Here is a 27,416-nt window from a genome sequence, read left to right on the forward strand (position 1 = left end):
AGGAAGGAAAAATAAAAATAAAACCGATAATAAGAGGGTATAAATATTTTATTATTTTTAAGAAGGATTATCAATAGTAAAAAAAGATTTTTAGAAACTAATAATTGATGCCAGCAAAGTGGAAGGAGGGCGGGGTGACTACCGAAACTACGGAGAAGTGCAGGAAGGCGTGTTTGCAGAAGAAGACTAAGTTGAGACAAAGACGCTTATTGACATCGGGGACCAGATTGCTTCAGCTCAACAGTTTTAGAGGGGAAAGGAAAGTGTGTGGAGTCGAAGTCTGCGAGAAATTTCAATTTCCTTCGTGGAGAGGAAAGCAAAGGAAGGAGAAAGTTCAGATCGTTGAAGGTTGACGAAAAGGAAGCTGAAGACTAATGGCGAGGCTACCTCTGTACGCTATAACCCTCTTCTGTTGCTGTGTGCCTCAGATGACAGACTAACGCCGGGGAATTCATCTCCCTGAACGAGACTGTGGTCTCCGATGGTGGAGCCTTTGCGTTAGGCTTCTTCTCGCCTACGAATTCCACTCAACGGTTTCAGTTCCCTCGGAGGGATATTGAGGAAAGTGTGGCGTCAGCCTGCGATAAATTTCGATTCGCTTCGTGCAGGGGGAGAAGGAACCGTAGCTTTGTACTTGGAGGAAGCTCAGATCGTTGAAGGTTGACAAAAAGGAAGCTGAGGTTTACGAATAGGTGACTTGCGATTATCCATATCATTGAACGAACGTTAGTATCGCATCAATGATTGTGACGAGATGGATGCATCAACGTATGGAAAAATTGGTTGTTGCCTCCCTGAATGAAAATATTATAGGTCGGATGGAGGACCTCGCATTTATCAAGAGGGTTGATAGGTGAATATTCCTATGATAACAAGTCCTCCTTTTAATGTAAAAAATATTAGGAAAAAAAGTCGTTGATATCTTGATCAGTCTAGACCTATATGCAAAGAGCAAAAACACCAAACTCTTAAGGTATCACTTGCACAAAGACCAATATTAAAATAGATTTTTCGATTCAATACCTTTGATACTAAGTTAGTAATCTGAAGTGTGTGAGTGCGGATGTGAGTGATAAAAAATGGTCATATTTGTTGAAGGTAGTATTCATATATAATCATAAAAAAAAATTTTATGAGTATCTTTTTTAAGTTATAAAGGATAAGAAAGAAGTTTATGATTTTTTACTTTAAATATTTGTCCATGTAAATAAATTATCACTAGTGAAGCATTGGTTCGATTTTACAACGTTGATCGGGGGCATCGAGGGCGATCCCAAGTTGGATCCAATGCTGCACGATAGAGGCCGAACGATGCAAGAGAGCGTGCGATGACGGTGCTGAACCTCTCGTCGGAGGAGATCGACAAGGGGCGGATCACAACGACGAGCGTGATTAAACTACTAGTTTACGCGGTGCGGATGCGGATATCGATCACGAAGTGTGTCGGGCGGGATCGAGGCGTGAAGAGTGATCCCACCGCCGGTGGTGCTTCTGGTGGTGGGGTCGAGTCGGGGCAAGATGGACGCCCTCGCCACGGTCTACAAGCTATGCCCCAAGCAATGGAATCCATCGAGGTTTTTCTGAACACCAATATTATAGCTTCGTAAAGCCAAGAATGGCATCGAGGTTTTTTCGAACGATCATACATTTCGCTTCCACCTGAAGGGCAGACACTACCTCTTGTCCTCGTCACATTGCCAATCAGATTTAATTAAGCTAAAATTATATCAAATCAAATAAAGAAATCACATCAATTATTCCATGCTCATCCTCATTTATTCCGTCACAAGTGTCTCCAACTATATATAATACCTCAGTGACAATCTTTTGTCAAACTCACTACTGCAAGTTGTGATAACATCGACAGTCTCATCATGTTGTGACCGTCATGTGTCAGACCTGAAGGCAGAATGCGAAGTCAAACAATACACCAAGATAGATTCACAAACAAGTGAATTTTCTAAGCTAGAATGATCTCGAGAGAAATATTAACATGACAAGAGAGTCGAACACCCAACACAGACCTCTGCTTACTTGTTGGTGTCTCTGCTCGACATATTTTGAGATGGGTCTCTAGCGTCCTTCTGCAGCTGTGACGGTCACGTTGTTGTAAGAATACACCTGGTCGGTGTCATCTGGTGGATGACCTGTATCTGGATTCAGGTTTCTTTGAATTGTAAAGATGGGCCGTTTGGGTGCTGCAGAGATTGTGGCTTCTTCGTTTTCCAGCATGAAAACAACTGAAGACATGGCTGGTCGATCACTGGGGCTGTCTTGCACGCACAGCAGGCCGACATGGATGCTTCGCACCACCTCCGCCCGAGCGCATGAGCAGGCAATCGATGGGTCGACGTAATCCTCTGCGTTGCCTTCGTTCCACAGTTGCCATGCCTGAATCATTGCAGGTCCAAAGTGAGCGGCAGAATCCATAGCTAAGCATCAACAGATGTGGGCGTCAACTCACGTAAGCCAGGAGATTAGGGGAGTCCATGGCGAGGGGAAAGCTGCTGTTCCGGAAGCCGCTCACGATCTCCAACAGCAGCACGCCGTAGCTGTAGACATCCGACTTCACGGAGAAGAGCCCTTCCATTGCGTACTCGGGAGACATGTAGCCACTGCAACGCACCTCACCACACATCGATGGCATTCATGGTTAATTAGCATCAACTCACTTCCGTGGACGATGATGAAGCTTACTTACTACGTTCCGACGACTCTGTCGGTGTTGGCTTCGTCCTGGTTGCCGCCAAAAATCTTTGCCAGGCCGAAATCAGACACCTTGGGGTTCATCTCTTCGTCGAGCAGAACGTTGCTGGCTTTAAGATCCCGGTGAATTATCCGTAGCCTCGAATCCTGGTGAAGATAGAGAAGCGCTCGAGCGATCCCCTTGATTATGTTGAATCGCTTCCCCCAGTCAAGCTTTGTTTTCTGGGTTGGATCTGCTCAAAGAGCTATCAGGCACAACCTATCTGGAATTCTCAGTGACTATAAGAAAGTGAAAGAGTATGACGAACCAAAGAGGAGGAAATCCAAGCTTTTGTTGGGCATGTACTCGTAGACCAGTAGCTTCTCTTCCCCATGGATACAGTAAGCAAGAAGCTTGACTAAGTTCCTGTGCTGTAACTTGGCAATCAAAATGACCTCATTTTTGAACTCCGACAAACCTTGCCTAGATCCTCTCAAGAGTCTTTTAACAGCAATCTCTTTTCCTCCTGGTAGGTTTCCCTGAAATTATATATATATAAATATATATATTTAAATCAACTTCATTGTCATCGTTGATATCCTTCATCATAGGTGTTGGGAAGAAACCTGTTAATGCGAAATAATTCTTTTCCCTCTTTGTGTATCAAAATAGGTTCCTCATCAAAATACCAACTTGATATCAAAATGCTAATATCAATCAGCACAGCATAAACAATAGAGCAATAAATCAATCACACAGTGAGACCAAATCTTTTTAACGTGGAAAACCCAATGTGGGAAAAACCACAGGACCGTAGTCCACCTCAAACTTCCACTATCAATAATAATGATAACATGTTTACAGTAGGTCTTCTCTAGAATAACTAGAGGATCAGAATAACATCAAGAACATAGATCTTGGCTCAAGAATAGCATATCTTCATCACGTAGGATGAATCTCCTCAAAAGAGAATTCTAGGTCTCACAAAGTGGATATCGTAGGAAAGTACCTTAGAGAGGGTAAACTGCAGATCAACACCGTTAGGATTGTAGAGTTTGCTGCAAGGATTCTCCATATAAAATTTGGGCCGAAACTAACAACGTTTGGCCACCGATCGTCAAGCAGAAAAACTCAGAAACCTTACTTTCTCTCTCTATTTCTCTCTCCTCTTTTCTCTGCACGCCGCCGCACTGTCACGACCTTAGCTGGAATTGCCTAAGGCGTGCGGCACCCTTGCGGCCAAAGACGCGAACTTAGCTTGCGTTGCCTAAGTCGCGAGTCACCCGTGTGGCAAAGACGCGAACTTAGCTTGCGTTGCCTAAGTCGCGCTTCGCCCTTGCGATCTTGCTCCGCAAGGATTAGCCCACTTTGTAACCTCTCGCAGGTCCCGAAGGACCTGTAAAAGAGAAAGAGAGTTAGATCGAAAGAACGAGCAATGGACAAGTCCCGAAGTCTCGCGAAAAGGAAAGCTTTACAAGCAATTCGTCGAACACCTTGTGTGCACAAGAGAAAAGAGGGAGAGGGAGAAAAACAAGGCTTTCAAGGATGAACGAACAGCTGCAAGCCCACAAACAGCCGCTCACCTGGTCCCGGGCGCAAAACCAAGTTCCCGTAAAGGTCACGTGCGAACTTGCGAAAGAGTGTTCAACGCCCGGTATATAACCGAAGCCCCATCCAGCCATGTGCCACCCGGGGGGTTCCTAGGGTCTGAGCTGGCTGACATTTTGGTGAGCGGAGGCAGCTCTCCGCTCACCTCCCGCGGCACATGAAAACGGAGCTGTTTTGGGCTGTTTTGGGGCTGTTTTGCTCGGTTCGGTGAACGGTCGCTTTGCAACGCTGCAGCTTGTTCGAACTTACATATTTACAAGCAAAATGACCCAAAACCATGAGAAAACATGCTGCCAAGCAACTGTACATGCGGGTGTGAGCGACGAACGGTTCGTTGAACGGAGTTGTTGCGGGTGCGCGACGACCGTTCATGACAGCACGCTGCACGCTCTTACTCTAATCTCACCCTAATTTCGTTCTCTCTAATCTCCAATTAGTTGATTTGGGCTTATGGTCCAAATTGTCCAAGCCACATATGGACTGGACCCAACAATTCTCCCCCTCCAGCTCATATGATGGGCTGTACCAAGCCTGCTCTTCGCCTACATGCTTCAAGCTTCTCCTTAGGCAAAGACTTTGTCAACATATCTGAACCATTATCATTGGTATGCACCTTTTCCAACTATAATTCTTTCATCTCAAGCACATCACGAATCCAGTGATATCTCACATCAATATGCTTGGATCTAGAATGGTATATTGAATTCTTGGAGAGGTGAATAGCGTTCTGACTGTCACAGTAAACAGTATATCCTTCCTGTTTCAAGCCCAATTCATGTAGAAACTTTTTCATCCATAAAGCTTCCTTACAGGCTTCAGTAACTGCTATGTATTCTGCTTCTGTGGTTGATAGAGCAACACACTTATGTAACTTAGACTGCCAAGAGACTGCTCCTCCTGCAAATGTCATCAAGAATCCCGAAGTGGACTTCCTGGAATCAGTATCACCTGCCATGTCTGCATCTGTGTACCCTTCTAACACAGGTTCATCATCACCAAAACATAAACACAACCTGGAAGTACCTCTTAGATATCTTAATATCAATTTCACTGCTGTCCAATGTTCCTTTCCAGGATTTGAGAGAAATCGGCTAACAACTCCAACTGCATGAGCTATATGTGGCCTAGTACAAACCATAGCATACATCAAACTACCTACTGCAGATGAGTAAGGCACTCTAGATATTTCTTCTTTTTCTTTCTCACTTATAGGATATTGTTTTGAACTCAGCTTGAAATGACCTGCAAGTGGAGAACAAACTGCTTTGGCTTTACTCATGTTGAATCTTTCAAGAACCTTTTCAATGTAAGTCTCCTGAGATAGCCAAATCTTCCTTTTCTTCCTATCACGAAGAATCTTCATGCCAAGTATTTGTCTTACCGATCCTAAGTCTTTCATGGCAAAAGACTTACTTAGCTCTCTTTTAAGCTTTTCAATTTTTCCAACATCATGGCCAACAATCAACATATCATCAACATATTGCAGTAAAATAATAAAATCATCATCTGAAAATTTCTTCATAAACACACAATGATCAGATGTGGTTCTATCATACCCTTGGCTCATCATAAAGGAATCAAACTTCTTGTACCACTGTCTAGGTGTCTGTTTGAGTCCATATAAGCTTTTCCTAAGCTTACATACCAGATTTTCTTTTCCCTTGACTTTAAAACCTTCTGGTTGCTCTATGTAAATTTCTTCTTCTAAGTCACTATGAAGAAATACTGTTTTTACATCAAGTTACTCAACTTCTAAATTCAAGCGGGCAGCCAAACCAAGAACAACTCGGATAGATGACATTTTCACAACCGGAGAAAATATTTCTTCAAAGTCAATACCTTTCTTCTGACTGAATCCTTTCACAACTAGTCGTGCCTTGTATCTTTGTTGTGAGCTATTATTTTCAGTCTTCAATTTATAAACCCACTTATTCTTGAGAGCTTTCTTCTCTTTCGGTAGCTTTACCAAGTCATAGGTGTGGTTCTCAAGCAAGGATCTCATCTCTTCTTGCATGGTTTTAACCCACTCACTCTTATTCTCATGTAGAATAGCCTCTTGGTAAGTTTCTAGCTCTCCCCCGTCAGTAAGCATAACATACTCATGTGGAGGATATCTGGTAAAGGGTTGTCGCTCTCTAGTGGATCTTCTCAATGGAATCTCAACTGGTGGTGGAGGTGCCTGTTCAGTTGGTTCAGCATCATCAACTGTAGGTGTATCATCACTAGTATTCTCACCACAATCTTCTTGTTCATCTCCCCCATGATCATCATGAACTACAGGTGAAGGAACTGGACCCAAACTCCAAGGAATATAAACAGAGATTTCTGGCTTCTCAACATTATCACCATCATCAAATAATTGGTTTTCAAGAAACACAACATCTCTGCTTCTAATAATCTTCTTGTTCACTGGATCCCATAATCTGTACCCAAACTCTTCATGACCATATCCCAAGAAGATACATGCTTTTGCCTTATTATCAAGCTTGGACCTCTCATCTTTGGGAACATGCACAAATACTTTACACCCAAAGACTCTCAAATGATTATAAGATATATCTTTTCCTCTCCATACTCTCTCTGGAACATCACCTTGTAGAGGAACTGATGGAGAAAGATTTATCAGGTCAACTGTAGTTCTCATAGCCTCCCCCCAAAATGACTTTGGTAACTTGGCGTGGGAAAGCATACACCTAATCCTTTCTTCAATGGTTCTGTTCATCCTTTCTGCCACACCGTTCTGCTGAGGAGTTTTAGGAACTGTTTTCTCAAGCCTGATACCATGGAACCTGCAATAATTCTCAAAAGGACCCCTGTACTCGCCACCATTATCTGATCGAACACACTTTAGCTTTCTGCCAGTTTCTCTTTCAACATTGACATGAAACTCCTTGAAAGCATCGAGTACCTGGTCTTTAGATTTCAAAGCAAAAGCCCAAACTTTTCTAGAATGGTCATCAATAAAAGTAATAAAATAAACAGCACCTCCAAGAGTTCTAGTTTGCATAGTACAAACATCAGTATGAACTAAATCAATAACATCTGATCTTCTAGATGATGGATATGTCTGAAATGCAACTCTATGTGTTTTTCCAGCTAAGCAATGATCACAAGATTTAAGAGATGTACCTTGCAACTCTGGTAAGAACTGCTTTCTAGCAAGAGTTTGAAGTCCCTTCTCGCTGATATGTCCAAGCCTCTTATGCCAAAGATCTATACTTTCACCTTTTCGAATTGCATTAATCTCTCCTTTGTGTAGCTTAGCTTCCATGACATAAAAAGAGTTAATCTTCTTTCCTTTTGCCACAATTAGAGAACCTTTAGTGAGTTTCCATTTACTTTCACCAAAATAATGTGCAAAGCCCTCATCATCAAGTCTACCTGTAGATATCAAGTTAAGACGAATATCTGGAACATGCCTTACATCTTTGAGTATCAATTTGCTCCTAATACTGGTCTCCAAGCAAATATCTCCAATACCCACAATCTTAGATGTATCATTGTTTCCCATTCTGACATTACCAAAATCACCAGCACTGTAAGATCTAAAGAAATCACCATGAGAAGTAACATGAAATGAAGCACCAGAGTCAATTACCCAATTACTGTCCTGAGCTACAAGGCTAACACAACCTTCATCACAGACAATAGTGATATTACCTTCAGCAGCAACTGTATTGATCTCTTTCTCATTTTTCTTCATTTCATTCTGTTCTCGCTTCCAAAATCTACACTCTTTCTTTATGTGACCTGGCCTATTACAGTGAAAACATTTGATATCTGTTCTAGACTTAATCTTCCTCTATAACCATATGGATTTCTGCTATGACTTCTTCCACGTCTTTCTTGTTTTTCAGTAAAAAATGCACCAGAAGAAGATTCACCCTGTTCTTTCCTTCTTGCATCTTCATTTAGCAAACTGTCTTTAACCATATCTATGGTTAGAGTCCCCTCTGGCGTGGAGTTACAAATAGTCACCACATACGTTTCCCAACTTTCTGGTAAAGAGCTGAGAAGTAATAATCCCTGCATCTCATCATCTATATTCATTTTCATAGCAACCAACTTGTTTGCAAGACTCTGAAATAGGCTTATGTGCTCAACAATGTTACCACCATCTTTATACTTCAAATTTACAAGCCTTCTGAGGAGAGAAATTCTATTTCCCACTGTCTTTTTCGCAAAGAGATTTTCTAACCTTTGCCAAACAACATCAGCTCTGATTTCATCTGAAATATGCTCATGCAAGTTTATATCCATCCATCTTCTAATATAGGCAATAGCTTTTCTATGTTGAACTTCTCATTCTTCATCGTCCATAATAGAAGGTTTATCTTTAACCTTGATAGGCTTATACAAATCTTTGCAATAGAGCAAATCTTCCATCAGACGCCTCCAAGTGGAATAATTTGATGAGTTCAATTTAATCATACCATCTGACTGCTCCATTTCAATCACACAAGAAAACTAGCACCAAACAACCTGGCTCTGATACCACTTTGACACGGACTTAGCTGGTTTTGCCTAAGTCGTGCGGCACCCTTGCGCGTCCGTCCGCAAAGGTCAGCCTCCCCGAAGCCTCCCATTGTCCCTTAGGACCAACAAAAGAGAGAACGGGTTAAAGAGAACGCCTCAAACGGGATCCACAAGCAAACATGTCCGAAAAACACTTCATAGACAAAGCAAATTACAAACAGACTTTACAAGCTCTGAACAGTGGCACAACAAAGGGTAAAATGGTCCATTACAGACCGAAAAGCTCTCGAGCGTGTCCACATAACACAATCTTTATTTACAAGCCTAAAGAGGCCACCAACCCAACTAAAATGGGACTATTAAGCCTTCGGCCGCCCCTTTACATTCTGTACAAGGCATGAACATGCCAAAAGACACGGACATACATAAGCATTACATCAAACACCTTGTTTAGAAGTTTGTCCGTGACATTCTCCCCCACTTATCCCTTCGACGTCCTCGTCGAAGCCTTTGTGAACACTGCAACTCTTCGCCTTTGCTAAGTCTTCAATCTTCTGCTCCAGCTGCAATGCGCCTCCTGGCTCCCAGCTGCTCTCCGCTGCTGTTTTTGAGTAGTCGAACCTTTGATCCGCCATGCTGCTTCAACTCGCCAATGACTCTGACTCTGGTGTGGGGTTGGCTGAGTTGTGTTGATCCTCGTTGATTCCTGCGGATCCACCAAATGAAGGAAAAGACCATTCTTACTGCGCCAGTTTCTCAAAATTTCCACATGCTGCTTGAACTGGGTGGATGCTTGTTGGAGCTTTAACGAGCATCGCCTCGCAAACTTCTGAAGTTTTGGGTCCTTCCTCCACAAAATCTGCTCATTGACTCTTCTTTCAGTTAGTTGTCACATCCAAGTAGGTTCGTATCACTTCCGCTTTCGATTGGCATTTCGTTGGGAAATGAAGCGAACAATCTACTCTCAGTAGCACTGATCACCGTTGGTGAGGATTTGACAACTATTGTCTTCCATTATCTTCGAAGGGTCTTTGAACTTGTGCAGAGCTCCTCTGCTGGATAGATAAGAGAACTGGGGTACTCGGTTTCGCCCATTCTCTTAAGAGTTGAGAAGGCAAAGGTTACTTGACTTCGCCCGCCTCCTCGAGGTTGTACTTCATGCATCGAGCTGGTTACTGGCCTTCGCCTGCCCTTTGCTCACACTTCTGAAGCACTTGAAGTGTTTGCACTCCTTGCGTTGAGTTAGCTACTGTGATTCACCTTCTCAATGCCATTGAACTTCTGGAATGCAGGAAGTTTTCACCCCAACTTGGAGTAATTCTCTGATAGATGAGGTCGCCTCTGGGATTGTACCGTCTTCTCCATCAACCCTACCGCCTACTCCACTGAGTAGCAAAGGTACAGCACCACGTACTGCCTGCTTCGTTCCTTGGTCGTGCACTCTTGCATGACCCGAAGTCCTTCACTTACGGCTATCTTGATGAGAAACTTGTTGACACCGGTCTTACGAAGTTTCTTGGCCTCTGCCCTTCAGCCTTGTCTCGGTACTTGGAGATTGCCTCTGCATGCTCCACCTCCTCGGCCCCTTTCACGACCAAGCGCTCTCCCTCCGTGAGAGCAAGGGATCAATGACTTTGACGGAAGTCCCGCCTCTGCGGTACCATGGCGCTGCCATGCCCATGGCCCTACTATCCGTCGCCTCGCATCTACATCCCTTTTCTTCACAATCAGTAGATATGTCTTCGTGACACTCCTCTGAGTCCACCTCCATTCTCACTGATTGCTTGATTTTGGGTAGCTAAGTCCCTCTGGACTTGTCGTCGCTTCCTCGCCCCTTTCGACCTCCTGCTTCAACACCTCTGTGTTCTCCAAGCAGTCTGTTTGGTCGATGGAAAGACAGACTGCAACTCCCATGCATGGCCTCTGCCATCACGTTGTAGGGTTTGCACCGATTCTGTTCTCCTTAGCTTCCTTGGTAGCAACGTTCGCTTACTCGGCCTTGTCCTCTGACTTGTCGGGCTCCCTTAAGCGAATATGAGCTCTGGAGCAGTCCAACTCTCCAGCTGCTTTGATCATACCTCTGCATGATCAAGTTCCTCCCATGGAACTCACTGGTACTTGCATTCGAACTTTTCCCTTGGTGGAACCCAGCCCCCATATGCTGATGACCAAGGCTTTCATCCGAAGCAAAATTCGATGCACGCACGGAAGACCCGCCTCTGCAGTACCATGGCCTTCACTCCTTGAATCTATAGCCCTTCTTGCCGTCGTGTTGTTCACCGAAGTGGAGCTCCCAGTAGCTCCCGATCATACCTCCATATGATCTAGTCCCTCCCGGGACTCTGTCGTGTGTATCGCATTGCCACGAACTGTCCCACCACGATCCGCTGCACCATGTCGCCTCCTGGTGACATCTCCATTGCATTCTGATCCTTGTGGAATAAACTCGAATTGTGAACCCTCCATGTGTGGCCTCTGCCAATACATCGCAGGGTCTCCTCCACCTTCGATTTTGTTCGCTCCTTTGGCAATCGACCTTCATCCACCCACTCTTGGGTCACACCTAGATGAAGCACCGCTCTAGGACAGTCCGTCGCCTAGAAGCTCCCGAAGTCCACCGACTTCGCTGTAAATTGTGCACCATTGCCTGGATCCTGGGCCTCTGCCCCTACCAGCACAATCTCCGCTGCGCACCGCTTCCTTCATAGCAACTCGAATGGCAACACTATGGCATATTCTTCAAGAGTACATGCCTCTGCATCCTCTTGCCCCGTGCTAAGGCCTTCTGAACTCAATTTCGCCTCCGCAAATTGAGTCGTCTTAGTTCCTCCATCAAATGCTCCTCCGAGATAAGGTGCATGTGCCCCGAAGCTCCCTTCGTCTTTGGCACCATGCAAGATGAGTCTGCTCCGTCAGAATGAAGGACCCATGGAACAACATGATCTTACTCTTGCCTCTGCAAGAGTTCATGTCCTTGACCTCTGTCTAAGGAAAGCACTGTGCCTCTGCTCCATGTTCCAACTTCTATGCTGGCTCCCTTCAAGCGGCTTGAGTACTTCGCCAAGTTACCCCCAAGTTGCTCCGCTCCTCGTTTTTTTTTTTTTTTGCATTGAGTTGATGGTGGCCCTCACGCCCACCATTCCACGGGTCAGCCCTCCCTTGAGTCCGATCTCCATATCGACTCTAAGTGTGCCTTCATTTAAGTTGCTTCAGGTCGCTCCCCCACTTGATCTCGCAATGCATCCACCCATGCATTCTCTCGAGCGAGATCATGTGACAACTCCTCGCTGCTTGCTCGGTCCATTGAGCTTCGTGGAGTTGTTGTTTGTGAGGTACTCCTCCTCAACATGTGAAGTCCGTCTCACATGATTCTCCCTCTGGAGAGCCGAGACTTATCCCTCCTGGATAACTGTCCCGTTGGAGCAACATCTCTCTTCGTTTCGGAGACCACCATCCCCTTGGACTACTCCGACCTGCTGAACAAACTGTGCATTGTTCTGCCTCTTGCAAACGCACTTGCTAGATTGCGCCTCCACGTCAATACAGCCACCGCTGCACCCCTCCAGGCCTAGCAACATGCTGAACTCGTTGCACACTTCAGCCTCCTCCGGACGTATCCTTCGCATGCCGAAGAGAAAGTTTCAATGCTCCATGGCGCCGAGTCTCGGTCGCCTTGGGATGGCCACGAACAATCCATCGTCCGCATACAAGCCCATGCATGAGTACCGAATTCTTCGAGTTAGCAATTCCCCTCACCTCTGTGAGCTTTGCACAACTCTTTCGGTCGCTGAGCAACTCATTCCACTTTGCATGGTCTCGTCCTTTTGCCAAGCGCGTCGCTTGCCTTGAGCACCATCAAGTAAAGTTGTCAACGTTGAGCCGTAGCTCAAACTCAGCCATCCCAACCTTTGTGCGCTCCAGATTCTTCCAAGCTTGCCTGTTCTCGTGGTGCCTCTTGCGCGAAGGGTTGGCCATTCCTCTGAATGCCAATCTCAGATGCCCACTCCTCTGAGCGACTCTTTTCCCTACATCTCCATGCCCGTTTTCCCTCAAACGGTCGCGCATGTGCTGACTGCCCTCAACGCAGCCCCGCTAGGTCCCCCACGTTTGCATGTCAAGTGTTTCTATGAGTGCTTGTCCCGCTCTGATACCATATGACACGGACTTAGCTGGTTTTGCCTAAGTCGTGCGGCACCCTTGCGCGTCCGTCCGCAAAGGTCAGCCTCCCCGAAGCCTCCCATTGTCCCTTAGGACCATCAAAAGAGAGAACGGGTTAAAGAGAACGCCTCAAACGGGATCCACAAGCAAACATGTCCGAAAAACACTTCATAGACAAAGCAAATTACAAACAGACTTTACAAGCTCTGAACAATGGCACAACAAAGGGTAAAATGGTCCATTACAGACCGAAAAGCTCTCGAGCGTGTCCACATGACACAATCTTTATTTACAAGCCTAAAGAGGCCACCAACCCAACTAAAATGGGACTATTAAGCCTTCGGCCGCCCCTTTACATTCTGTACAAGGCATGAACATGCCAAAAGACACGGACATACATAAGCATTACATCAAACACCTTGTTTAGAAGTTTGTCCGTGACAACTTGTTGGGAAGAAACTTGTTAATGCGGAATAATTCTTTTCCCTCTTTGTGTATCAAAATAGGTTCCTCATCAAAATACCAACTTGATATCAAAATGCTAATATCAATCAGCACAGCATAAACAATAGAGCAATAAATCAATCACACAGTGAGACCAAATCTTTTTAACGTGAAAAACCCAATGTGGGAAAAACCACAGGACCGTAGTCCACCTCAAACTTCCACTATTAATAATAATGATAACAGGTTTACAATAGATCTTCTCTAGAATAACTAGAGGATTAGAATAACATCAAGAACATAGATCGGCTCAAAAATAGCATATCTTCATCACGTAGGATGAATCTCCTCAAAACAGAATTCTAGGTCTCACAGAGTGGATATCATAGGAAAGTACCTTAGAGAGGGTAAACTGCAGATCAACACCGTTAGGATTGTAGAGTTTGCTGCAAGGATTCTCCATATAAAATTTGGGCCGAAACTGACAACGTTTGGCCACCGATCGTCAAGCAGAAAAACTCAGAAATCTTATTTTCTCTCTCTATTTCTCTCTCCTCTTTTCTCTGCACGCCGCCGCTGCACGCTCTTACTCTAATCTCACCCTAATTTCGTTCTCTCTAATCTCCAATTAGTTGATTTGGGCTTATGGTCCAAATTGTTCAAGCCCATATATGGATATGGACTGAACCCAACGATAGGATATCTAATGGACATCGAGGAATCCATCTGCTCACAAGGAAGGTCAAGACCTTTTCCTTTTCTTTCTTGTACACTATATAAAGTAACATATATAGTGAGGTTGATGACAAAGGAATATTTGTAGTGAAGCTTTATATACCACAAGAAAAAATGAGGTCAAACACTATCAAGAATTCAACATTACGATAAATTCAGGTTTAATACTTACCTTGTAAACTATGCCAAAACCTCCTTTTCCCAGCTTATTTGACTCGGAGAAATTGTTTGTGGCACAGAGTATGTTCTCAAAACCAATTAGCGGAAGTTCTGGACCTTGATGAGGCTTCCCTTCTATGAATTCGTTCGAAGCAGAGATGTTGTTCGCAAAGTCTGTACTTGAGCTCAGATCACATAGTAGTTTTCCTTTCTTTCGATCCTTGAATACACCTGGTTAGGCAGTTGAGTCAACCAAATTCTCATAGTCGATCAATTTGGTTCCTAAAACTTGTAGGGACACAACTTACCAAATACCTCACTGAACTTCCATAAGATAAAGATGCAAGCCAAAGAAACGATAATCGCAGAAAGAGATACTATAATTACTATCCTCCGAGCCTTCGTCTTGCTGCCTGATGTTCCTGTTTACAGAAATAACTTCAGATGCATATTCTAAAACAAAGTCCGTGAAGCATTGTCAAGTGAAAGCTCCAAAGAATTCAAGATGGTGCAGCATATCTTATTATGACTGTAGGTCAGCCAGGACGATGCAGTGTCCAGGTTCATTACAGGAACAATGTGATCGTCTCAAAGGAAGGAAAAAAAAATCCATTGTAGATAGCAGAAAGAATAGCAGCTATATGTCAGTGGAAAGCACAGTTTCGTGCAGTGATCAATATGTATTCATGCTCCACAACCTCAACAAGACTACCACATACTACCACCAGTGTTGCATTGAAACAACACTATCCAAAGGGAAAGAGATAAAATGCATACCTAAACTAATATCCATTAGGCGCAAATAGAGATCCTCCCCACCACCGCCTACCATCTCGGTATCTATCAACTCTCCCACCCAAATCAAGCACCCTGAGATCGTTGTGTTTCCCGTGGTCACATCAGGATAAGCATATGCCGTACAGGAACAATTGGTTAGGCACGCAGTTCTGCAGTCTCCGATGCTTCTGTTACTAAGAAACACAACATGGTCCGGCAATTTCATGCCTTCAACTCTCAGAAATACATCTCCATCACCACACCTCAATGACTTCTTTCTGATGCAACCAGCCGAGAAGTTCCCAGTCTCCCAGTCACTCTGAACCTTGGGCTCAAATCCTTCCATACATTTGCATGCTGGCACTGATTCAGTACTATCACAATACGCGAATTGACCGCACCATCCATATGTTTCGCACTTGTCATTTGGCACAGACGAGTACTTTGTCCAATTCTTGGAACTATTATCCCAAATCAGTAACTCAATCTGTCCTAAATAGTTTAATGTGTATCTAATATACAATGATGCATCTGAGACACCTAGTGTGATGTAGACCTCATCATCATCTTCTAGCACTGTTATGTATGCCACAGCGGTGGTGTTGATTGCTTGTGATCCGCTGAACATTTTCCCAATCCACACTTGGCTTCTCCAGTAGAACTTTGTCCCCGACCAAATCAGGATCTGGATAGAAGTGCTGGAAATAATGCCAAGGGACAAATTCCCTGGTGAGGGGTCGTTTGCGTCCTTCCAAGATGTAAGGTACCTGGCTGAGTGTTTGCGGTAACTGTACAGGATCTTCATACCTGGAACAAAGGTGTCCGTAGGATGATCAAAGCTCTGCCACAATATATTATGGCTGTTTGCTCTAAGAACTAGATTTCCTGAGTTGTACAGCACTGCCGCTGTGTCATTGCCTGGTGTGCCAAAGCCTGATAAATTTGATGACCAGAAGATGCCACCTTCTGAGTCCACGATGACGAGGTTGCTGTCATCAGAGATTCGAAGAGTCGCAGAGGAATCATTGATCGGCTTCTCTCTGTTGGCGACCCATATGACCGTCCTCTGTGGGATGTTGTTGTACCACACCCCGGCATAGAAATCACCAGTGGAATTTGTAGGAGAGAAGAAGCCGAACACAAATTCTCCAGCATCGGAGACCAAAGTCTCATTCAGGGAGATGAATTCCCCAGGAGTGAGTCTGTCATCCGAAGCACCAAGCAGTAGAAGAGAGAGAGATGATACCAAGAAGATTACAACGTACGGTGGTAGCCTCACCATCAGTCTGCAGCTTCTTTTTGTGAACCTTTGTGCATTTGAGCTTCTTGCAAGTAGAGAGCTAGGATTTCTTCTTTTCGCTTTCTTTCCTCTCTACCAAGGGACTTGAAATTGATAGAAGATAAGAGAGAGAAGATAAGAAGATAAGATTTTCCCAACTATATGAAGATAAGATTTATTGTATTAAGGGAAGTCCTTTCTCCTAATCTGTATAAATAGGAGAGGGAACATGTTAATATATTTAAGCTAAAGTTATTTCAATAAAGTTTCTTCATTTCTTCTTCAATAAAGCTTTTACAATAATTGTTCTTATTTTTTATTCTTTTCATCATGGTATCAGAGCAGTGAGAAAAGCGAAGCTTCGCCTTTGCCTTTGGCCAGCGACCAATGTCGTTGAGAAAAGCGAAGCTTCGCCCTTGCCTTCGGCCAGCGACCAACGTCGCTGCAGCCACATTCCTAAGAGGCTCCACGGTTAATCCTCATCTTCCTCACCGCGGTAGTCTTCGCTGATCTGCCAACAGTCGGCGAACTTAAGGAGAACGAAGGAACACCTGTGCCCTCACAGCAATAGCAATTGCAATAGCAACAGCGATTTGCTCTTGCTCTACTCACGAAGCCTCTTGCTTTAAACCATTCTTTGCATCGATTCAAGATTGGTATCTTTGTCAGGAGCACCATATTGCGGGGGTATGATAGAAGATAAGATTTCCCCAACTTGAGAGAAGATAAGATTTCCCCAACTATATGAGGAAATTTCTCTATTCTGTTTATTCTATTGAGGGAAATCCTTCCTCCTAATCTGTATAAATAGGAGAGGGAACATGTTAATATATTTAAGCTAAAGTTATTTCAATAAAGTTTCTTCACTTATTCTTCAATAAAACTTCTACAATAATTGTTAGACTGGTTTGTCCTTGCCCTGTTTTGTCCACACATGCTAAAGAAGAATCCTAACAGTTAGACTGGTCTCAGAACATCAGACCACAGGATTGGCATCTTCGTTCTTCAAGAATCTCAAAATCTGACCATCAGATTGTCACAAGAAGACAGTGCAAGAAGAGTGCATGACAAGCAAAATGACCCCTGCACCATGTCCTCACTTTGATCACAGCAGCCTTATTGGACTCTTCTCATAGCAGAGAAAGGGATTAGTCCAGCATACTGATCCAGGCATGCCCCACTTGATTGCTGGCATTGCTGGCATTGACCACCCACCTCGACAGGAACTCAGGGAGAGAATTGCAACTTCCTTGTGTTGACTCTGCAGCTGGAGTTTGCTTTAAACCATGAGAAGTGAATTGACTCAATGGAAATTTGATTCAGGAAGCCTACCGAAGTGCCAAATGAACAGCTAATAGAAGTCCAAACCTGGGATCATCAATCTTGGTGTGCAACCTAAAATGAAAAAGTGCTTGTTTGAACAACAAGAGATTAGATCTTAGTATTTGCATTTTGATCCTTGTGTGTTCTTTGAGATGCCATCAAAAGGTGGAACATCAAAAGTTTCTGTTTGCTTTGACCTCATCCAGAATGTTACCTATTTCAATTATGTTCTCCTTTTTAGAGTATCAAAAGATGATATCATGATCAAAAGTGGGAAAAATAAACGCAAGACTCCCAGAATTTGACTGTGTTCATGTTTAAGACAACCATATGCACCAAAAGATTAACCCCAAGTCCCCAAAACCAAATCAGAACCCAACAACAGAACCATGATAACATCATTCTTCACATGGAACATCAAGATTCGACGACAACATCTGCTACATGATTCAAGATGGCATCGATCGTCCATGGGGGAGAGAGAACAAAGAATTAGCTGCAGCAACAGAGCTGACAACGTAAGTAGCTTCCATGGACATGGCCAAATGTAAGTTGGTGAGCAGACAATGTTCGTGATCCAAACGACAGCCATGAGATGGCATTTGTATGCAAAACATTAATTACTCTTCAACGCTCGATTCTGATTTTGCCGTTATAATGATGATGATGATGATTATTATTATTATTATTATTATTATTATTATTATTATTATTTACTTGAAGATTGAAGACAGTGGAACGGATAGGTCAGAGGGCATCAAATATCGCGTCCTAGTGTTCTAATTAATGTAAAATGACCATATCGTCTTATTAAACAAACCTTGATCGGTTAGCAAACAAGCATTTCCAAATTAATATATAGTACTAACCAAACGAGGTTCCTATTTCGTGCTATTCTCAAGTCAATAGCGTAGACAATTATGTCACGGATTTAGTTAGTTTTGTCTAAGTCATTTGGCACCCTTGCGTAGTCGTCCACCAAAATCAGTCTTTCTGAAACCTCTTATAGTCTATGGCCTACAAAAGGGAAAAATGAGTTAGAGAAATATCTCACCTGGGATCCACAATTAATACAAACACTTCATAACAAATGCAAATTATAAATAGACTTTATAAGCTCTGAATGGTCGCACAACAAAAGATCCAAAATGGTTCACTATAATATCTCCCACAAGTGTCCACATGATATAACATTTATTTATTCAAAACTAACTTAGGGCTGTTAAACTTTCGACCATCCCTCTATATATTGTGTAAAGTATGAGCAAACCAAAAGACATGAATATACAAGAGCATTATATTAAACATCCTATTTATAATTTTATTTGTGACACTACTTTAGGAGCATTTTTGACGATATGTCTCCGATGAAGTTAGTTTTGAATTAAAAAAAATTAGCTTATATTTTTACACTAGGTTGTTTGAAGTGTCAGAGGAATATTTAGGTAGTCCTTTTATAGTAAGTTCTTAGTACTATTACTCTTGTAATCAACGTTAATTATTAGAAGGGGGATGCACACTTCTTTCGAACTTAATCATGATCACAATATGTCGAATCTAAGATACGATAATAACCTCGTGCCGAGGTATTGGCCACATATGGATCTCATAATGCTGAGGTGTCAATCATATCAATATATAGTACTAACCAAACGAGGTTCCTATTTCATGCTATTCTCAAGTCTGTGGACACATCACTTGCTTAACTTTGATATGTCCGGAAAATTATGTCATGGACTTAGTTGGTTTTACCTAAGTCGTGTGGTACCCTTACATAATTGTTCACAAAGGTCAGTCTTCCCGAAACCTCCTATGGTCTCTTAGGACCTACAAAAAAAAAAGGGTTCGAGAAAACATCTAACTCGGGATCCACAAGTAATCATTTCAAGAAACACTTTATGACCAATACAAATTACAAATAGACTTTACTGAATGGTCGCACAACAAAAGATCCAAAATGGTCCACTACTAACCGATATCTCCCATAAGTATCCACATGACACAACCTTTATTTATTCAAAACTAACTTGGGGCTATTAAGCTTTCGATCGTCCCTTTATATACTGTGTAAAGCATGAACAAACCAAAAGATATGGACATGCAAGAGCATTACATTAAACATTTTATTTATAATTTTATCCATGACACTACGCTAAGAGCATTTTTGATGATATGTCTCCGATGAAGTTAGTTTTGAATTAAAAAAAATTAGCTTATATTTTTAGACTAGGTTGTTTGAAGTGTCGGAGGCATATTTAGGTAGTCCTTTTTATAATAAGTTCTTAGAACTATTACTCTTGTAATCAACGTTAATTATTGGAAGGGGGATGCACACTTCTTTTGAACTTAATCATGATCACAATACGTCAAATCTAAGGTACGATAATGACCTCCTGCCGAGGTGTTGGCCACATATGGATCTATAACGCTGAGGTGTCAATCATGTGACACTATAATAATGTTTATATGGTGTCGTTCAAATGACACTACGGTGCATGTCACATTATACTGCAGTGTTAGTTACCTGGTGTTATGGTGTTGGTCATATGGAGCTGAATGTTGATCACATGGCGCTAGAGGGTAACTAATATAGGGATAAGAAAGTAGTTAACACTTCAATGCCATATAGTCGACACCCCAATATTATACGAACAACACACCATGGAACCTTAAAGTTGACATCACAACATCACGTGATTGACTCCTCTGCACGAGGTTGAATTGATTGGATATTATTATATCCTATATTCGATATAGTGCAATAGCGATAAAGTCCACAAGAATCATGCGCCCCCCGTAATTGACATCGATCACAGGAGTAATTGTATTGGGAGCATACTATAAAAGAGTTCTCCATGTACATCACCGAACATTTTGATAATTCAATGCAAAATATAAGTTGAATCATCGAAATCCAAAACACATTTGATAATTCGATGGCCTTGAGCATACAATCCCATGAAAATGAAGTTGGAATTCTTCGACAAGCAGAGCAAAAGAACTAATAGAGGGCAACTTTAGACGGGTGTACCATTCTCGTGAAGGTTCTTCAACTGCCACAAGTTGATGGCATTGAGGTGCTAGGGAACAGGGATTGGTAAAGATCACGGAGAGTGTATCGCTGGCTGACGCAGAGCCGATGATGCATGTGTGCGTGGAGGGCATCGGGTCATCGTCGGGGGAGGCAAAGCGTGCAACGACATCGAGGATTCGGTTCCTACCGCAGCCAAGAATCGAACCGAGGTTTCTCTCAACGATCATACACTGTAGCCACGCGGTGGACGACAAACGAGATCGCCTTTTCGCTTCCACCTCGAGGGCAGATAGCACCTCGATCGATGAGATGAACAAAATGAGGGCGCACAGCAGGAGGAGAAGAGATAAAAGAGCCATCTTGTCCTCGTCACATTGCCAATCAGATTTAATTAAGCTAAAATTATATCAAATCAAATAAAGAAATCACATCAAATATTCCGTCACAAGTGTCTCGAACTATATATAATACCTCAATGACAATCTTTTGTCAAAGTCACTACTGCAAGTTGTGATAACGTCGACAGTCCCATCATGTTGTGGCTGTCATTTGTCAGACCTGAAGGCAGAATGCGATGTCAAACAATACACCGCGATAGATTCACAAACAAGTGAATTTTCTACATAATAGACCTCTGCTTGCTTGTTGGTGTCTCTCCTCAACATATTTTGAGATGGGTCTCTAGCGTCCTTCTGCAGCTGTGACGGTCATGTTGTTGTAAGAATACACCAGGTAGGTGTCATCTGGTGGATGACCTATATCTGGATTCAGGTTTCTTTGAATTGTAAAGATGGGCTGTTTGGGTGCTGCAGAGATTGTGGCTTCCTCGTTTTCCAGCATGAAGACAACCGAAGACATGGCTGGCCGATCGTTCGGGCTATCTTGCACGCACAGGAGGCCCACATGGATGCTTCTCAACACCTCGGTCGGAGAGCATGTGTCGGCGATGGATGAATCGACGTAGTCATTTTCCTTGCCTTCGTTCCAGAGTTCCCATGCCTGAATCATTGAAGGTCCAAAGTGAGCAAGAGAAGTCATAGCCAAATCTCAAGAAATCTCAGTGCCGGCTTACGTAAGCTAGAAGGTTTGGGAAGTCCATGATTAAGTGAAAGCTGCTGTTCCGAAAGCCGCTCACAATCTCCAACAAGAGCACTCCGTAGCTGTAGACATCAGACTTCACGGAAAAGAGGCCCTCCATTGCGTACTCAGGAGACATGTAACCGCTACAAGGCATCACACCACATGAATTACATCCATGATTAGAATCTAGTAAATCAATGTGTTACATGAACACACATCGATGATGCCGCAGGGGATGATGCTTACTATGTTCCGACGACTCTGTTTGTGTTTGCTTCATCCTGGTTGCCACCAAAAATTCTTGCCATACCAAAGTCAGATATCTTTGGATTCATCTCTGCATCTAGCAGAATGTTGCTGGCTTTAAGATCCCGATGAATTATACGAAGCCTCGAGTCCTGGTGTAGATACAAAAGTGCTCGAGCGATCCCCTTGATTATGTTGAATCGCTTTCCCCAGTCAAGCTTTGCTTTCTGTGTTGGATCTGCAAAAAGATCAACAAGACCAACCAAGATAATGAATCTTTGGTCTCAAAATTCATGTTCTAGTCTTAAGATGCATCAGTTATAGCTAAATCTGGATTTCTCAATGATTACAAGAAAGTGAAGGACTATAACGAACCAAAGAGGAAGAAATCCAAACTTTTGTTGGGCATGTACTCATAGACCAGTAGCTTCTCTTCCCCATGGATACAGCAAGCAATAAGCTTGACTAAGTTCCTGTGCTGTAACTTGGCAATCAAAATGACCTCATTTTTGAACTCCTCCAAACCTTGCCTAGATCCTCTCAAGAGTCTTTTAACAGCAATCTCTTGTCCTCCTGGTAGGTTTCCCTGAAATTAGAATTTTTTTTTTCTTAAATCAACTTCATTGTCATCATTGATATCCTTTGTCATATTATATCTAATAGACATCGAGGAATCCATCTGCTCACAAGGAAGGTCATGACCTTTTCCTTTTCTTTCTTATACACTATATAAAGTAACATATTAATAAAATGAATAATGCTAATTGTAAAATTAACAAATCATTGACAAATAAGGCAATGTCAGAAACACTAATAATCATGAAAAATTAAGGTCAATTTTGGGCACCCAACTTTGTGAATTTTGGTGGCACATACAATTATGGTGATGGATACATAGTCTTAATGAACAAATATAAAAGGGATGACAGCAGCAAGTTCTTTTTTAGACAAGAAAAACACGCACTTTATTTTGGAAAAAACGAAAAACAGATGCTTCAGAAAAATTTGACACATAACAAGAGAACTTAGCACTAAAGGAGACTATGGGTATATTATATACTAATTTCTTCCACAATAATGACCCAATCCGTTGAATCATGATAAAATTAAATTTCCTTAAAAAATACTGAACAATTGAATCATGTAACAGGATATATAGGATGAGGGTCTGAGGTTGGTGACAAAGGAATATTTGTAGTGAAGTTCTATATACCACAAGAAAAAATGAGGTCAACATTATCAAGAATTCAACATTACGATAAATTCAGTTTTAATACTTACCTTGTAAACTATGCCAAAACCTCCTTGTCCCAGCTTATTTGAATCGGAGAAATTGTTTGTGGCAAAGAGTATGTTCTCAAAACCAATTAGCGGAAGTTCTGGACCTTGATGAGGCTGCCTTTCTATGAATTCGTTCGAGCCAGATATGTTATTTGCAAAGTCTGTCCCTGAGCTCAGATCACTTAGTAGATTTCCTTTCTTTCGATCCTTGAATACACCTGGTTAGGCAATTGAGTCAATTAAATTCTCATAGCTGATCAATTTGGTTCCTAAAATTTGTAGGGACACAACTTACATAAACCCTCACTGAACTTCCATAAGATAAAGATGCAGGCCAAAGAAACGATAATCGCAGAAAGAGATACTATAATTACTATCCTCCTAGTCTTCGTCTTGCTTCCTGCTGTTCCTGTTTACAGAAATAACTTCAGATGCATATTCTGAAACAAAGTCCGATAAGCATTGTCGAGTGAAAGCTCCTAAGAATTCAAGATGGTGCAGCATGTCTTATTATGACTGTAGGTCTGCCAGGACGATGCAGTGTCCAGGTTCATTACAGGAACAATGTGATCGTCTCAAAGGAAAAAAAATTCTATTGTAGATAGCAGAAAGAATAGCTATATGTCAGTGGAAAGCTCAGTTTCCTGCAGTGATCAATATGTATTCATGCTCCACATCCTCAACAAGACTACCACATACTACAACCAGTGTTGCATTGAAACAATAATATCCAAAGGGAAAGAGATAAAATGCATACCTAAACTAATATCCATTAGGCGCAAATAGAGATCCTCCCCACCACTGCTTACCATCTCAGTATCTATCAACTCTCCCACCCAAATCAAGCACCCTGAGAACGTTTCGTTTCCCGTTGTCACATCAGAATAAGCATAAGCTGTACAGGAACAATTGGTTAGGCATGCAGTTCTGCAGTCTCCGATGTTTCTGTTCCTAAGAAACACAACATGGTCTGGCAATTTCATGCCTTCAACTCTCAGAAATCCATCACCATCACCACACCTCAATGCCTTCTTTCTGGTGCAACCAGCCGAGAAGTTCCCATTCTCCCAGTCACTCTGAACCTTGGGCTTAAATCCTTCCATACATTTGCATGCTGGCACTGATTCAGTACTATCACAATACGCGAATTGACCGCACCATCCATATGTTTCGCACTTGTCATTTGGCACAGATGAGTACTTTGTCCAATTCTTGGAACTATTATCCCAAATCAGTAACTCAATCTGTCCTAAATAGTTTAATGTGTATCTAATATACAATGATGCATCTGAGACACTTAATGTGATGCCGATCTCATCATCATCTTCTAGCACTGTTAAGTATGCCACAGCGGTGGTGTTGATTGCTCGTGATCCAGTGAACATTTTCCCAATCCACACTTGGCTTCTCCAGTAGGGCTTTGTCCCCGACCAAATCAGGAGCTGGGCAGCAGTGCTGGAACCAATGCCAAGGGAGAAATTCCCTGGTGAGGGGTCATTTGCGTCCTTCCAAGATGTAATGTACCTGGCTGAGTGTTTGCCGAAATTGTACTGGATCTTCATACCTGGAACGAAGGTGTCCGTAGGATGATCAAAGCTCTGCCACAATATATTATGACTGTTTGCTCTAAGAACCAGACTTCCTGAGTTGAGCAGCACTGCTGCTGTGTCATTGCCTGGTGTGCCAAAGCCTGATAAATTTGATGACCAGAAGATGCCTCCTTCTGAGTCCATGATGACGAGGTTGCTGTCATCAGAGATTCGAAGAGTCGCAGAGGAATCATTGATCGGCTGCTCTCTGTTGGCAACCCATATGACCGTCCTCTGAGGGATGTTGTACCACACCCCAGCATAGAAATCACCAGTGGAATTTGTAGGAGAGAAGAAGCCGAACACAAATTCTCCAGCATCGGAGACCAAAGTCTCATTCAGGGAGATGAATTCCCCGGGAGTGAGCCTGTCATCTGAAGCACCAAGCAGTAGAAGAGATAGAGATGATAACAAGAAGATTGCAACGTACGGTAGTAGCCTCACCATCAGTCTGCAGCTTCTTTTTGTGAACCTTTATGCATTTGAGATTCTTGCAAGTAGATAGCTAGGATTTCTTCTTTTTGCTTTCTTTCCTCTCTATGAAGGAACTTGAAACTGCTTGCAGATTTTGAACTCCATAATTTAAGCAGTGATCAAATTGTAGTTGGTGGGTGCTAACTTGCCCTGTTTTGTTCACAAATGCTAAAGAAGAATCCAAACTGTTAGACTGGTCTCAGAACATCAAACCACAGAATGTCACAAGAAGACAGTGCAAGAAGAGTGCATGACAAGCAAAATGACCCCTGCACCATGTCCTTGACTTTGATCGTAGCAGCCTTATTGGACTCTTCTCATAGCAGTGCAAGGGATTAGTCCAACATACTGATCCAGGCATGCCCCACTTGATTGCTGGCATTGACCAACCAAGAAGGTTCTGACCTGATCGATCATTTGAATGAATGTAGAAAGATCGGAAACAAGAAAGCAGAGGCTTCCAGGAAGTGAAGACCTGCCATTGTCTTCATGATGAGAACAATTTAGCTCAGAACGCCAACAACAAGTAAATTGACTCTGCAACAGGAACTCAGGAAGAGAATTGCAACTTCCGTCTTTGACTCTGCAGCTGGAGTTTGCTTTAAACCATGAGAAGTAAATTGACTCAATGGAAATTTGATTCAGGAAGCCTACCGCAGTGACAAATGAACAGCTGATAGAAGTCAAAACTTGGGATCATCAATCTTGGTGTGCAACCTAAAATGAAATGGTGATTGTTTGAACAACAAGAGATTCGATCTTAGTATTTGCATTTTGATCCTTGTGTGTTCTTTGAGATGCCATCAAAAGTTTCTGTTTGCTTTGACCTCATCCAGAATGTTACCTATCTCATTTATGTTCTCCTTTTTAGAGTATCAAAAGATGATATCATGATCAAAAGTAGGATAAATAAACGCAAGACTCCCAGAATTTGATTGTGTTCATGTATAAGACAACCATATGCACCAAAAGATTAACCCCAAGTCCCCAAAACCAAATCAGAACCCAACAACAGAACCATGATAACATCAGTCTTCATCATCCCTGACCTTTAGCAAGTCCTGCGACATGGATCTCTTTCTTAACAGGGGAATCGTGTTTGTGATGTTTGTTACTTCTTTCTATGTCTCTTAATCTTTGCATTCCACTCCCTCATACTTGACAGTAGAGGTAACACCATCACAACCCTACGACACACAGGATTAGCAGACACAGGTAGATGTAAACTACTACATGATTTGCTTACAGAAATAGTTTTCTCATGCTCATTGTGTAATTAAGCAGCATGTTCTGAGTCATGGTGGATCAGATTACAACTAGTTGAGATGCGGACGAACCAGCAGCAGAAGACGTACCATTTTTACGCCCATCATACTCATCCTTATTCTGAGCCATCGGCAGCCAGGTATTCTTTCCTAGTCCAGGTTCAAAGATGGATGTCCAAGGACATCCCCCCCCAAGGCCAAGCATGACTATCCCTGTCCCACCCGTCTCTCTACATTCCATCCGCCCCATGCCCACGTGATGATCACAGCATCCCATCCCGAACGGCACCATCGTCGTCCTCTCCCCTCTGATCCGTAGCCTCCTCGGGCCACATCTTTTTTCATCGCCCATGCCGAGGTCACCAGCCACCGCAACCTTCTATCCGGCGCCCACCGCCGTCGGATCGTGATCCGACGACCAGGCCGAGCGAAGACCACGGACCCAGCGTGCGACAGGATCGGCATCGTGGCTAGAGAAATGCCGGTTGCCCCCTCGACGCCGCTCGTCCCCCGTCCCTGGACCACCCACCACTCGTTCGAAGAAATCACGCGGGTTGGAGTTCCCGCGGTGCGCGCACCGGAGGAGCACGTCTTATCCTCGGGAAGGAACGGAGAAGAGTCTGGAGTACGTGGCAGCGCTTGCCACGTAAGAGATCGCGTACCCCGGCGTCGTGGTCGCTTCCGCACCACGAGGAATTCGTATTTTATATCGGTCTTTTTATTTCTCCGTCTCGAGTTCCGTGATTTGATTTTTTGAATGAGTTCATTAAAACCAAAAAAATGTGATTGGAGGCGGTAGGTG

General features: G+C 43.0%; 1 protein-coding gene across 1 annotated transcript; it reads right to left on the bottom strand.

Moving 5' to 3' along the window:
• Window positions 1-1,737: 1,737 nt before the first annotated feature.
• Window positions 1,738-27,237, bottom strand: LOC103993597 (uncharacterized). Its single transcript, XM_065121541.1, has 14 exons — window positions 24,044-27,237; window positions 23,582-23,695; window positions 23,287-23,504; window positions 22,381-22,591; window positions 22,006-22,243; window positions 21,752-21,902; window positions 21,376-21,678; window positions 15,044-16,415; window positions 14,575-14,688; window positions 14,280-14,497; window positions 3,015-3,225; window positions 2,702-2,939; window positions 2,465-2,615; window positions 1,738-2,391 (listed from the first exon to the last, which is right to left on the bottom strand). The coding sequence occupies exons 1-14, from the start codon at window positions 25,320-25,322 to the stop codon at window positions 2,074-2,076; spliced, it is 5,136 nt and encodes a 1,711-aa protein (XP_064977613.1). The 5' UTR covers window positions 25,323-27,237; the 3' UTR covers window positions 1,738-2,073.
• Window positions 27,238-27,416: the final 179 nt, after the last annotated feature.

The sequence above is a fragment of the Musa acuminata genome, chromosome BXJ2-8 (genome assembly GCF_036884655.1).
Source record: "Musa acuminata AAA Group cultivar baxijiao chromosome BXJ2-8, Cavendish_Baxijiao_AAA, whole genome shotgun sequence".
Classification (NCBI taxonomy): Eukaryota; Viridiplantae; Streptophyta; class Magnoliopsida; order Zingiberales; family Musaceae; genus Musa; species Musa acuminata.

Coding starts and splice junctions, on each gene's coding strand:
- LOC103993597 (XM_065121541.1), bottom strand. CDS start 25,322: ATGGTGAGGCTACTACCGTACGTTGCAATCTTCTTGTTATCATCTCTA. Junction 14,689..15,043: donor CCTAATGGATATTAGTTTAG/GTATGCATTTTA, acceptor TTCTGTAAACAG/GAACATCAGGCAGCAAGACG. Junction 3,226..14,279: donor GTTTTGGCATAGTTTACAAG/GTAAGTATTAAA, acceptor ATATAATTTCAG/GGAAACCTACCAGGAGGAAA.